The 15,103-nt window shown below is 42.4% G+C and overlaps 1 protein-coding gene across 1 annotated transcript; it reads left to right on the top strand.

Moving 5' to 3' along the window:
• The first annotated feature begins 6,757 nt into the window (after nt 1-6,757).
• Nucleotides 6,758-7,600, top strand: LOC18035419 (UDP-glycosyltransferase 83A1). The gene has a single exon (XM_006423865.2). It carries the CDS (start codon nt 6,758-6,760, stop codon nt 7,598-7,600), a length of 843 nt encoding a protein of 280 aa, XP_006423928.2.
• The last annotated feature ends 7,503 nt before the right edge of the window (nt 7,601-15,103 follow it).

Genomic DNA, 15,103 nt, shown 5'->3' with positions numbered 1-15,103 from the left:
GATTGACTTACATGAAATTGTCGACATAAACATAAAAATAAAGATAGACAGCATGAGCAGAAATGCTTTAAAATGTGAGCAAGTCTTACTGGAAGTATTTCGGAGGTGTGCTGCGTTCCATGGGCGTTTCACTTCGTGGCCGTCCGCGCGAACCAGCTTGTAAGCTCCGGGCCCCGCTATCTGCTTGACTCTATACGGCCCTTCCCAATTCGGTCCCAGCACTCCTTGAGTCGAATCTTTGGTGCTCTGATTCACTCTTCTCAGTACCCAGTCTCCGACCCTGAATTGCCGTATGTTCACCTTCTGGTTATAATACCGAGCAACCCTCTGTTGGTAAGTGACTGATCGCTCGGCTGCTTGTTCCCTCCTCTCCATTAGCAGATCAAGATTCAAACATATCTGCTCGTCGTTCTCCTGTTCATTGAAATGATCTGTCCGGTGTGTGGTCGTTCCTACCTCAGCCGGCACGACCGCTTCATGTCCGAAAGCCAAAGCGAACGGTGTCTCCCCCGTTGCGGTTTTGTGGGTTGTTCTGTATGCCCATAGTACACCTGACAGCTCGTCAACCCACGCACCCTTTTTTGCTCCGAGCCTGGTTTTCAGAAGCCTTTTGACTGTCTTGTTGGCTGCTTCTACTTGTCCATTCGATTGAGGGTGAGCAGGCGAGCAATACTTCAGTTCTATCCCGAGGTTCTGGCAGAAATCCCTGAAGCTGTGATTATCGAACTGCCTGCCATTATCCGTTACCAAGGCATATGGGATCCCGTATCGACAGACCAGGTTTCTCCACACGAAGTCTGTTGTTTTCTTCTCTGTGATCCTGCTAAGGGCTTCTACCTCTATCCACTTCGTGAAGTAATCTATAGCGACTATCGCATGTGTTGCTGCTCCTCGTCCCTTCGGCAATGGGCCGATCAGATCAATTCCCCATTGAGCGAATGGCCAAGGGGAGGCCATGGAGGTGAGCTTCTCTGGTGGTTGGTTAGAGAAATTCGCAAAACTCTGGCAGCTTGCACAGCTCCTGGTCTTCCTTTGCGCATCCTGGTGCATCGTCGGCCAGAAATATCCCTGCCTTAGAACCTTGTGGGCCAGGGACCTCCCGCCAGAATGATTTCCGCAAATTCCTTCATGCACTTCCCTCAGCACGTAATCCGCGTCGTCATCGTCCAAACACCGAAGGAACGGTAATGTATATCCTCGTCGATACAGTACCCCATCGATCATCGTGTATCTCGAGGCCTGAGCTCTAATCTTCCGAGCCCGTAGCTTATCTGGTGGTTAGACCCCGTCTCTAAGGTATGAAACTATCGGGTCCCTCCACGAGCTTTTTTGTTCTATCCGCAACACCCCCAAATTTTGCTCGATACTCGGGCGAGACTTCACTTCTAGGGGGACCGACTTTGGCATTTTTGGGTCGGCGACGGCTGCCATCCTAGCCAAAATGTCTGCTCGACTATTCTTTTCCCTGGGGATTTGTATCACCTCCACTGCTTCGAACTTCCCCATCATCTGCCTGACTATCCTTAGGTACTGTTCCATCTTCTCCTCTCTTGGTTGGAATCTTTCACTGACATGATTCGCAACCAGCTGGGAATCGGTTCTGATCTTAACTCTGTCCGCTTTCACGGCCCTAGCCAATTCCAGCCCTGCTATCAAGGCTTCATATTCTGCCTGGTTATTTGTGGCTGCAAATTCCAACTTTACAGCATAAGAGATCTCCTCCCCCTCTGGGCCTTCCAGGACAATCCCTGCTCCTGAACCCCGCTCTCCTGATGACCCATCCACAGATATCTGCCATACTTGAGTTTCGTCGTTGCCTACATCTGCATCTTGCTGACCCAAGCATACTTCGGGCTCCGCGAACTCAGCTACGAAATCGGCCATTGCCTGGGCCTTTATCGCCGCGCGGGGTTTATAGTCTAAGTCGAATTCGCTCAGCTCTACAGCCCATTTGACGAGCCGACCAGAGGCATCCGGCTTGTGCAGAATTTGACGCAATGGCTGGTTGGTGATTACCGAGACCGGGAATGCTTGAAAGTACGGCCTCAACTTCCGAGCAGCAACCACAAGGGCCAGTGCCCATTTCTCCGTCGTTGGGTATCTGGTCTCAGCGTCGAGCAGGGCCTTGCTGGTGTAGTATATCGGATACTGAATTCCTTCTTCCTCCCTCACTAGAACGGAACTGGCGGCCCGATCAGATACCGCCAAATACAGATTCAACTTGTCCCCATCCCTCGGTGTGGACAGTAGCGGGGCTTGCTGTAAGTAATGCTTCAAGTTCCGGAAGGCTTCCTCGCATTCTGGGGTCCATTCCGTTTTCTTTCCCCTCCTTATCACTTGAAAGAATGGCTGACACTTATCTGTAGCCTTGGATATGAATCTGCTCAACGCCGCCAGCCTCCCCGTGAGGCTCTGCATCTCCTTCAGGTTTCGAGGAGACGTCATTTGCACAATCGCCTGGATCTTCTCGGGATTTGCTTCAATCCCCCTATGGCTCACCATGAATCCCAGGAATTTCCCTGACTCGACCCCAAAAGCACACTTCTCCGGGTTGAGCTTCATCTTATACTTCCTCAAAAGCTCGAACGTCTCCTCGAGATGTCTGACATGTTCCTTCGGGACTTTGGACTTGGTGATCATGTCGTCCACGTACACCTCCATGGTTTTCCCGATCAAGGGCTTAAAGACTTTATTCACCAGCCTTTGATAGGTGGCCCCAGCATTCTTGAGACCGAATGGCATCACCCTGTAACAGAACAGACCTTGGTTAGTGATGAAAGCCGTGCTCTCCTCATCCGGCTCGTACATGGGGATCTGGTTGTATCCCGAGAATGCGTCCATGAAGCTAAGCAGACCATGTCCAGCCGTTGAATCTACTAGCTGATCGATCTTTGGTAAAGGGAAGCTGTCTTTTGGGCACGCCTTATTGAGGTCTGTGAAATCCACACACATCCTCCACTTGCCGTTTGCCTTCTTTACCAACACCACATTTGATATCCACTCCGGGTAATTGACTTCCCGAATGAACCCTGCTCTCAGAAGCTTCTCCACCTCATCATTTACAGCCTCATACCTCTCCTGGTTGAAGCACCTCCTCTTCTGCCTTACTGCCCGAGCACCTTTCTTTATTGCCAGCCTATGACATGCTACCTCTGGGTCAATCCCTGGCATGTCCTCATGTGCCCAGGCAAACACGTCGGCGTGAGCCTGTAAGCATTTCACCAACTCCTGCTTTTGCTCTCCCTCAAGTCTCGACCCGATTCTGATCGTCTTTCCCGGGTTCTCTGGTCCCATGCTTACTGTTTCCAGATCCTCTACGGGTTCTTGTCTGCCAGTCTTGTTTTCCACTCGGGTATCGAGGGATGTTATCTGCATCGCCTCCCTTGCTGCCGAGGAGTAGCAGCTTCTTGCGATCCTCTGGTCTCCTCGTACCACTCCGACTACCCCATTCACCCGGTACTTCAGAGCTAGATAATGGTTGGACAGCACCGCTTTGCTCATCCTTAAAAATGGCCGACCTAGGATCATCTGGTAAGGACCTTCCTCGTCCACTACGACGAAGTCCAGTATCATTGTTCTTTCTGTCGGGGGGCCCCCGATTGTGATAGGCAGTTCGACCACGCCCAGAGGGACCAGCTTCCCTCCTCCGAACCCCTTCAAGGAGGTGTTGGTGTATTCCAACTTCCGGTCGGCTATTCCCATTTCTTCCAAAGTTGATTTAAATAGCACATCAACTGAGCTCCCCGTATCAACCAGTATCCGGTCAAACTTCTTGCTAGCGATCGTAGCCTTGATGACTAAAGCGTCCTCGTGGGGGTATAGAATCCCTTCCTCATCCTCATCCGTCCACATGATTGGCACTTGCCTGACCCTTGCTCGTTTGGCTGCTGGGGTGTTGAAGAGTATCTCTTTACTGGTCATGGCGTATCTGGCATAATTTTTTCTCGATCTGTTCGAATCTCCGGCCAACGTTGGGCCCCCAGCTATCACCCTCGCTGCGGGCGGCTCGCGTCTCAAGATTCCTTCACTCTGCTCCCCTTCATCCGTTGTGGCCACCATCGGGAAAGTCCCATCCATAAACTCGTCCAGGTACCGATTTCTCACCAAATCTTCGACCTGGGTCTTGAGATCTCTACACTCTGCTGTGGTATGGCCATGGGTGCCATGGAACTTACAATAACGTCCTCTATCCCTCCTGTTGGGTAGCTTTGTTATTGGTGTAGGGAGGTGCAGCAGCCCTCGACCCTTTATGGCCTCGTACACCTCATCCAGGGGCATCTTCAAGGGAGTGTACCGCCCATAGTCCTGGTTCTGGTCGACCAGATGCACTGCTCTTTCTCTGTTTGCCCCACTGTGAGTTGGGGGCGGTGGGAGTGCTTCTGGTCTGCTTGTCCTGCTACCGTGGGAATGTTGATGAAGATCGCCGGATGCCGAATCATGTCTTCTCCAAGGCTCCCTAGCTGGGGAGCGAGGAGGTGGCGCCCTGCTGCGCTGATACTGTGGCGGCCTCTGATGAGGCTGGTAAGCAATTACCCTACCTCCTGCTCCACTACCGGAGATCTGGTGGTCCCTCCTCCTGTTCGGTCCATTAGTTGGTAATGCTTTCTTCTCTTTCCTCCCTAACCCTTCCAACTGGTCTGTCTTGATCCGTGCAGCCTTCTCCTCCTCAATCTCGATGTCTCTTTTAGCCTGTTCGTATGCGGCTGCATACGTTTGAATAGCTGGGCTTCTCAAATTGTACCACAGCCTTCCTATCTTCACCCCTTCTTTCAGTCCCCTTAACGCCTGAGGGTGGTTGAAGGCTCCCAAGTCGAGGACAGCCCGATGAAACCTCTTGATGAATTCCCGAAGGGTTTCTTGCTCCCCCTGTTTCATGCTCTTCAGCTCCATCACGTCATCTTCCGGTGACATTGCCCCACTAAACTGCTCTGCGAATTCCTGGCACATCTGCTCGAAGGTTTTTATGCTGCCCCGAGGAAGTTTCCTGTACCATTCTCGTGCACGTCCCTCAAGGGATAGTGGGAACACCCTGCACCTTTGGGATGGAGATAATCCCTGGACCCCCGTTATGTCGTTGAAGCGCTCTATGTGCACCAGCGGGTCAGTTCTTCCCGAGTATCTGAGGTCGGGGAGGCGGAAATCTCTTGGAATAACTGCCCTCATGATCTCTGCTGCGAGCGGTGATTCCCCGTCCAGCATTATCCTCCAACCAGGGGCTCTGTTCCTCCCTTGCATGTCATCAATTATTTGCGCTAGCCTTCGCACTTCCTCCTCCAGCTGTCCTGCGCGACCAGGGTCGCGCGCTGCAGCTTGATCCCGCTCTCGCTCTACATCATGTAAGTGTTGCCTCAGTTCTGTTTCCTCTGCATTCACCACCCCGTCGCCCCCGTCACAAGTCTGTCTTACCGGGGACTGCTCTCTTTCTCTATGAAATTCTCCTCGCAGAGGTACGTTACCTCTCTCACCACCAAATCTCCCAGCGGTTTGACTTCTCTCCGCACTATCGGTACCTGGTGACGCTCCACCGCCTCTCACCCTTCCCTCTTGGGTTACCCTTCGCTCGTTCCGCAGCTCATGCAGGATGGTTGTCAAGGTTTCCATCTGCTTTTCCATTCGCTCCATCCGGTCGAACATGACTTTTTCCCGTGCTTCGCTGATTACCTCCCTCAGCGTCACGGAATCGTTAAGCCTTATGTCACCCCCTTGTGCGCTACTTCCTCCTATCTCCATTGCCTTTCGCTTACTCCCCCCCTCTTCTTGCTATCGACAGAAGCTTTTTGCTCTGGATCCCCACAGACGGCGCCAAAATGTTGATGCGAGATTCCGGTTCTCCTCGTTCTACGATCAGGATCTCTGCTCGATCAACTTCGTCACTACCAGGAGGTCTCCTCGCCAGGCTTCTTCTCCGGAGGTCCCTGCGTACACAGATAAGTCAGAGTACGCCGGTTGTTTTCCCGGCGCAAACCCTCCGACGCTCAAGTCAGATATGAAGGTTCGGGAAAAGCTTGCCACAGGTCTTATGGCGTTTCTTGTGGTTTTCTCCCCTTTTCTCAAGAATGCCAACCCTTTTACCTTCGTTCGCTACCTTTTTATAGGCTTCCTCTGAATCTCAGTCTTCCGCTCTTTTCGAGACGGTATGGGACTTCAACTGCTGCGTTATGGGCAAAACATGGGATCTAGCGTGTTACGCCACGGTTCAGGGGAAAGTGTGGCTGCCACGGTTCAGGGGAAAGCGTGGCTGCCACGGCTCTGTGAGACCTTGCGTGTTACGCCACGGTTCTGGGGAAAGTGTGGCTGTCATGGCTCTGTGAGATCTTGCGTGTTACGTCGCGGTTCTGGGGAAAGCGTGGCTGTTGTGCCTAGATTCTCGTGCTGGAGAGCACGTCTTGCCAACTGCCGTCGACCGGGTCTCCTCGCCTCTCGATCTCTAGCTGGAATGGCCTCATGCCTTTTATAGGAATTGGCCTCGCGGACGACAACATCGTGGACGAGCAGGATGTTTCTGATCCTGTTCTTCCACGCGCTAGGCTTTAACGGAACACATCGGTTCGCAGAACTCCGCCATCAGATGTCTGCTCGTCATTCCTGGTCCCTTCGACGCATTTGTCCCAAACAGTATCCCTCCCAAACACTTCTCTTAAGTGTTCTCTTGAATAGACAACCATGAGCTGGTGACACTTATGTGAGAAGTTTCCTTGTTCTGTTTTCAACTTCAGGTACACCAATCAGGAAACAAATGATTGAGTTGGCCCCAAATATGGCCGTAATAAACTCTGCAGACGTTTTTTGGGCCCGCCTTGGTGACTTGACCAGGCAGAAAAGTTTCTTTGATTATTTGTCAGAAAACATGCAAGGCATGAGAGTGGCAGATTTCCAGTTTTGTAACTCAACATATGACCTTGAGCCAGCGGCTTTCACCGTGGCTCCAAAAGTTCTGCCAATAGGACCACTTTTGGCAAGCAACCGGCTAGGCAATTCAACCGGATACTTCTGGCCAGAGGACTCAACTTGTTTGGAATGGCTTGAGCAACAACAACCAAACTCAGTTATTTATGTTGCATTTGGAAGCTCCACAGTTTTGGAGAAGATTAAATTTCAAGAATTAGCACTAGGACTTGAACTTTCCAATAGGCCGTTTTTGTGGGTCGTGAGATCGGATATTACCAATGAAGCAAATGCCGCATACCCAGATGGATTTCAAGAGAGAGTAGCCACTCGGGGGAAGATAATCGGTTGGGCCCCTCAGTATAAAGTGCTTAATCCCCCTTCCATTTCCTGTTTCTTGAGCCATTGTGGTTGGAATTCTACCATGGAAGGTGTAAGCAACGGGGTTCCTTTCTTGTGCTGGCCATACTTTGCTGAACAATTCCTGAACGAGAGCTACATTTGTGATGTTTGGAAGGTGGGATTGAAGCTTGACAGAAACGAAAGCGGGATCTTCACAAGAGAAGAAATTAAGAACAAGGTGGATCAAATGTTTCGGGATCAAAATTACAAAGCAAGGGCTTTGGAACTCAAGGGAAAAGCCCTGAGTAGTGTCAGAGAAGGTGGTTCATCTAGCAAGACATTTCAGAGTTTCCTTGAATGGGTCAAGGCATAGACAATTGCCAACGCAACCAATATGTTTCCAAGTTTGTTGCATTTTTATTATCATTTTGGTTCAATTATAAGCAATAGATCATTATAACTAGGAGGAACAAATTTCTAGTTATAGGTCGGTAGCCTAAAGCAAAGGTTGCACGCTTGCAACCAACCAAATAATGATTAAATTATAAGCTACATTTCTTGTGTTAGCCTTATTTTGATGATCAGTTTTCCGTGACAAAAATCAGTGCACATCAAGGCAAGAAAGTAAGCATTGGCTCCTCCGAGAAGTTGTTTCGTCTAACAAGATTTTTTCAGAATTTCCTTGTATGGATCAGGGCTTGGACACTGGCATTAGAACCCAAGTAAAGAGCCATCAATCAGAAAAGTGCAGCTATACCAAAAAAATTCTGGATTCTTTGGCCATTATTACCAATTAATCCCATGGGATCCTGACTTAGGTTTGGTATAATATTTCAAATTAAATTTCAAAGCTGACAATGTGAAAATTATAAGTTAATGATATGATAGCTTCAATAATGGAGCTGCTGATGGCAGACTTCGGCAAGGGTAGCTTTCATGAAACAGTGATGATTTGAAATGATTCGCAAGGGCCATTATGTGATCTCCTGTCTAATCATTTGAATTCAAACTCAATTATTCCAGATAACTCCATAAACAAACGTATTTTTAAACCTGCATGAGAATGACATTTCATAGAAATAGAGCAGACATTAAGATTAAAAAACAGTTGAACGAGACAGAAACAAGATTTTAAACTCCAGCAAAAGGCAAGAAGGTCAATAACATGAGAAACAATTATAACAAATTGACCTGGAAAATGAAATCAACAGTGAAGCAGATTCCCAGAATCAACAATTGGGATATGTCTGTAAAGAAATTAAGAAAAGCGTACAGAGAAATAAGCAGTCCATATGTTCTGGTATAACCATATCCTGCACAAGGCCTTATAATACCCATGCTGGAGTTTCACAATGGTTGGTTAAGCATGGTTTCACAATCACGCTTTCTAACACCGAGTATAATCACAGGCAAGTCATGAATATATTAGAAGAAAAGAACTACGTATTGGATCAAATCCATCTGATATCCATTCCAGATGGATTGGAAACCTGGGAGGATAGAAGTGAACTAGGGAAGTTAACTGAATCACTTATGAGGGTCATGCCACGGAAACGAGAGGAGCTCATAAAAGATAGCAATGCAAGAGAAACTCATGAGAACATCACTTATGTTATTGCTGATGGGAATGTTGAGCAGGGTATTAAAGTAGCAGAGAAGTTGAACATTCAGAGTGCTGCCTTCTGGCCTGCAGCAGCAGCTGTGCTGGCCTTGAATTGCATTTAGTGTACAAGGCTGATTGATGATGAATCAATTATAGTCATGGTAATACCGTACACCAGTTCCCGTACTCTTTCTCCAGCAGGTTGATTTAGATACAAGTTAAAGATACTTAATCAACAAGAAACCTTTTTTTTTCTTTCTAATGCAGAACCTGATATACTAACAATCTGGAGAATTTCTCCCAATTTCCCAATTAAAATATCAAAAGAGAGAAAAAAATAAAAAATAAAAAAAGAGAAATTATCCACTGTCCACCTTTTTGTTTTGTTTTTTTCAAAAATACACAAACACTTTTTATTTTGAGCGCGCTACCTGAAGTTTTTCTTTTGTTGCATTCGTCTACTTCTGTCTGATCTTCGTTAATGGATTTAACGGAATGTTAATAAAATGACCTTTTTACCCCTCAAAATTACAATTTAACCCAAAATAAATGGAAATTGGAGATAAATTGACTGGATTTATTTTTTTTCAAGTAATAGAGTTAAACGCAAATGTGGATGCTAGAAATTGGAGGAAAATAGTGTTTGTTGCTTGCTAAATTTAAAAAATTTGTATTTATTTTTTTTGGAGGAAAATAGTGTTTGTTACTTGCTAGATTTAGAAATTTTGTATTTATTTTTTCTCTTTCAATTGAGTTAAACAACATCAATTTTATTTTTTTTTTTTAATTTTCAAATCGCGTTAAATGACGTCATTTTGCTCTTTTTTTAAAAAATTAGCATAATATAGCATAATTTTAGATATTCGAATGAAATGCCCATTTTACCCCTATGATGTGAGCAACTTTCTAACAGCGGTTAGACGGAAGTGAAAGAGTGCAATAAAAGACAAACTTCAGATGTTGCGTTGAAAAAAAAAAGTTTGTATATTTTTGAAAAAAGCAAAACAAACAGATGGACTGTGGATATTTTCCCTAAAATAAAGATATGGAATAGATAAGCTTAGGAGTGATATTAAAGATAAAAGTAGTTGGGGGGGCCTAGCCTAGAATTTTCAAGTATCCAATCTAAAAGACTAGCTTATTGGTAAAGTGACATATCCTACTTATAAACCCAATTACCTTCCCTTTACTAGCCAATGAGGGACACAACTCAAAATCCCCCTTTGGACAAAACCACCGAGGAACTTCGATCCTTTCATTCGATACACCTGAGTTGTTCTACCACCACAGTCTGGCTACTAGGGCCTATCTTTGATACCAATTGATTGGAGGCTTGGCCTAAAACATTTAGATATCAAACCCAAAAGACTAGTTTATTGGGTGGAGTGACCTATCCTACTTATTAACCCAAATATCTTCTATTTACTAGCCAATGTGGGACACTCAATAATCCTTCTCCAATCCTTTTGTTCAACACAATTGAATTGTTCCACCACCACATTCTGGTTACTAGAGTCGAGCTCTGATACCAATTGTTGGGGGGGCTTGGCCTAAGATTTTTAGGTGTCCAACCTAAATGACTAGCCTATTGGGTTGAGTAACCATCCTACTTATTAATTCAAGTATCTCCTCTTTATTAGCCAATACGGGAAACAACTCAATAATCCCCTTTGGGCAAAACCGCTGCTGACTCTCGTCCTTTCATTCGACACATCTGATTTGTTCTACTACCACATTTTGGCTAATAGAGTCTAATTCCAATACTAATTGTTGGGGGTTGGACTAGGATTTTCAAGTATCTAACCCAAAAAACTAGCCTATTTGATAGAATGACTTATCCTATTTATTAACTCAAGTATCTCCCCTTTACCAACCAATATGGGACACTACTCAACAAAAGTTATGTTCCTAAAAAAAAATGTTCAAAGTCCAGTCACAACTAAAATAAAATCTAAAATAAAGTTCTTTATGGTTGTGTGTGTTCTCTTTGGAAGAACAAAGAGAAAAAAATTATGAAAAAATGTGGATCAAGTACTTTGAAACTGAAATGAATCATAATGGACTAATGTTATAGAAGGTGGTCAGTCTTACAAGACTTTTAAGAATTTGATTCAATGGATCAGAGCTTAGTGTCATGAGACACTTGAATTTTTCCTCAAAGGAGGTTAAATTGGCACCTCGAGGTGCGCTTAGAGGCAACCTAAGGTGCGATAAATAACGGCTCACCCAAGTCTCCGAGACCAAGAGCCCAAATCTATGCCAAAGTGTGCTAGCATGGCTCGATTTTAGAACTTTTCGACACACTATAGAACTTGTGCATATTTAAAATTCTTTACGCTTATCTACACTTGTAAAATATCTATATATTTAGGCAACTTGCACAAGTTGCATGGGTAGCTCTAGAATGGGCGAGTTGGTAGTGTCGTTGAATACACCAAATTTAAAACCTTACTACTAGTATAAATAATTAGTACAGAACGAGTAAGGATCGATCCCACAGAGACTATGCTAGTTATATTTATTATCAACTCTAAAGCAAGACTTAAAATAAAATAATAATAGAAATAATTAATATAAATTAATCAAACTAAAGAAAATGCCAATTATAAATAAAAGGGGAATTTTTAACTAAATTTTTAAACTATGAAAACAAAAATTTAATAAAAACTCTAATTAAAGGAGAAATAAATAATAATGATGAAAACTTTGGTTAAATGATCATTCGCCACCACCAAACATGAACATAATATATCAATTCTATCATCAATTTATATTGAAACTATGAACCGTAGACAACAATAAGCTTTGTTAGTCTCAATCTTTCCTTAGTGTGTCATTAGGCAAAACAAGCTCTTCACCTAATCTCTAACTATTAAATAATTTAAAACAAGCTCTTTAAATTTAAGATAATGGAAGCATTAAATAGAGAAAGATGTTAGGTTGATCTAGGCAATAACTAATTACAACCTGCTACTAATGATTAAAATATCATGACAATTACGAATTAAGAATTTTAATCTAACAATGGAGTTTATTCAAGTCCTATCTAATTGGCCACTTAAATAAAATAAGAATAAAATCATAAACATTAATTATAGAAGAACATAAACAATCTCAATTAAATAAATTGAATGATAGAAATTGAACATTAATCATATGACATGTTTGGGGTTTTGAATTCACCCTCAACCAAATAGAAAAACTAGCATAACATAATTGAATTGGGAATAAGAGAATTGATAAAACCAATCATGAAGATTAATTCAAGCGGCTGCCTTTTTCTTCAATTCCTTTCTGTTGTTGATTTTTTTCTTCTCCTTTACAACTACAAATTGTTCAATTTCTCTTGCTACCTATTCTCTCTTTGTGTTGCTTCCGCTTAGCCCTTTTATAATGCTTCAATTGTGGCTTTTATGGGAAGAGTTAAATCCAAGCCAAACCGCCACTTTCATGCTTCAATTAATAAGCCAATAATGACTTGGCCATGATTTCCTAAAGTCAAAAGGCTTTATTCTCCTTCCTTTCACATGCTGGCCACTTTGACAATTTACTTTTTCCAATTTTAGCTTTCATGTGATGGCTTAGCTTGTAATTGGCTTGACATCCTTTTTCCAATTTTAGCTCCATGTGCAAGATTAATTTTTCTCGGCCCGTATAAGCTAATTGGAAAATATTTTTTATTTCTTTAATTCTTTCCAATTCTTGATCTCTTGTGCACTTTTGTCTCTCAATCTTCAATTCTTTTCCTATTCTGATTCTTTCAATCAGATTTCTTTCCTGAATGCTCCGATTTAATTTCTCTTTAATCTCAAAATATACCTAAAATAATAAAATAAAAAACTAAGATAAAAACTAACACAATAAAAATATAATTTACTAAATTAAAAATTAACTAAAATAACTTGAATATTTAAGATCAAAACAAGAAAAAGTGGAGAAATTAATAGCAAAATATATGAAAAATATGCAGTTATCACGAGCCTTCCCTATAAATAGGGTATGACACTTGGCATTTTGGACATACCACACACCAAGCACAAGCAGCTCGAACATACTTGTAAAGCTTTCTTGTATTTTTTTTTTTCGAGTAACAAAATCTATTTGGCTACATTACTCTCTCTTTTCTCTAGGTTTTTCCACAGTAATACTTTCTTAGATAGTTTGAGAAGTTTGATAGGCTTACTAAGCAACTTTTGTATTAGAAGTTGTCTAAGTGTTGCACAGGTACAAGTTGCCTAGAATTAGACTAGGGATGGCAAACAGCGGGCCTGGGCCGGGCTTTTTTAAGCCCATGTCCAGGCCCTCTATCAACTAAATGTACGGGCCTGGGCCGGGCTCGGGCTGGGCTTGGGCTTTATTTATTTTAAATTTTTTAAATCATTGTAAATTTGAAATAAATTAATGATCAACAAGTTATTACAATCATAGATAAATTAAAGAAAATGAATATTTCAAATTAAAATAATAAATAAAGCTAATAAAAACTCATAACTTTAATTTTCTTTAATACTGAATTTTCTAATTCAAACGCTCTCTTAATTAATTGACACAAAAGAGAGAATTTAGTATCATAATTTTAGTTTTTTTGAATCATAATTGATTCATAAGTTAAGAATTTAAGTTTTCTTTTTTATTTTTAAATTACTTTTAAATTTTAATTATATTATTCTAATTTATAAAATTATTTTTTAAAAAAACAGTGGGCTTGGGCTCTGTCCGGGCTTTTTTTCTTGGGCCCTTGTCCAGGCCCTCATGGGTGAGGGCCGGGCGGGCTTGGGCCGGCCCATGCTTTTTTGCCACCCCTAAATTAGACAGTGTTGAGAAAAATGAAACTTAGCTATTGATAACACACGTTAGCTATTGCATATATGTTCAAAAGTATTTATGTGAGATTTTCTCTTGATATATAACCCAAAAAATACAAAGATAAATAGCATTTAAATCTCTTTTCAAAGCACATAAAAGAAAAGGGAATGCTAAAAGTTGTAGCATAGGTTCCAATTGCTAAATGATAGATGTCAAGGCATGTCAAATTGTATTGCTCTTAAAAAATAGATTTTGGCCATTCTATAGGTTGATTTCCAGCTGGCCGCCCAGTATAAAGCCCATTTTTGTGGAATTTTCACCCTAGTGCCATGTTTGATCCCTTTATTCCTCTCAGTAGCCCCTAGGGGTGCTCGCGGATCGGATTTTACGGATTGGACATCAATCCATATCCGATCCATGATTTTGCAGATTATAATTTTTTAATCCAATCCAATCTACGGATTGATAAAATTCAACCCAAATCCAATCCATACATCTGCGGATCGGATGCAGATTTGACTCAATCCATATCCAATCCATACGTCTGCGGATCGGATGCGGATTTGACTCAATCCATATCCAATCCACAATTTTACGCATTAGTTTTCGAATTAAAAATTTTTAGTTCTCTCCAACTAAGGAAATAAAAAAAATCTAATATAAAAATAATTTTGCTACCAATTAAATTTAAAATTGAATAAAATTTAAATAAATTAATTATTTAAATAAAGCTAAAATAATACATTTAAAGTTTCAAAATATAACACATCGAGACTAATTATTCAAATAAAGCTACAATAATATGTTCAAAGTTTCAAAATATAACACACCAAGCTTAATTGTTCAAATAAAGTTACAATAATACGTTAATATAACACCGAAATTAATTGTTCAAATAAAGCCACAATTAATTGAAATGACGAAGTTTCGGAAACAAAACACAGTCTGATCCTTCACCAGGGCTGTTGCGCCTGTTGAAAAGTGGTGATTACGGAGCCGTCCACAATGGGAACTAGGAGAAGCCGTACGGGTGGTGATCTTGAAGGTTGTGATAGTGAAATTGTTCAGCTGGAACCAGTGAATGTGAAGTGGCTCGATGGACTTGGGGAAGAAGATGACTTGCTCTCGCTGGAATCGCGCAGCCGATGTCCTTCAAATCCATGTCGAGAGTGTATCTAACCAGTATTGAGTGTTGCTAGTGTGTGTGACAGCAGGGAAGCTTAGGGTTTTTTGTTTGCAAGTTGTTGGTGACTTGGCGTCATGTTACTTTGCTTTTAGGTGACTTTGCAAATTATTGGTGACTTGGCGTTATGTTACTTTGCTTTTGCTAGTGCGTGTGACTTTGATTTTATTTTGTTTTACAATTTTTACAAGTTATATTTGTATATTTGAATATTTTTCATTTTATATTATTATTGGGTAATGGCTAAGATATGTTATAGTGCTTATATAACTATGTAATATCAC

The sequence above is a fragment of the Citrus clementina genome, unplaced genomic scaffold (genome assembly GCF_000493195.1).
Source record: "Citrus clementina cultivar Clemenules unplaced genomic scaffold, Citrus_clementina_v1.0 scaffold_8, whole genome shotgun sequence".
In the NCBI taxonomy this organism is placed as follows: domain Eukaryota; kingdom Viridiplantae; phylum Streptophyta; class Magnoliopsida; order Sapindales; family Rutaceae; genus Citrus; species Citrus x clementina.
The sequence above is the reverse complement of the archived record's forward strand: the minus strand, read 5'-3'. Positions and strand labels throughout refer to the sequence as shown.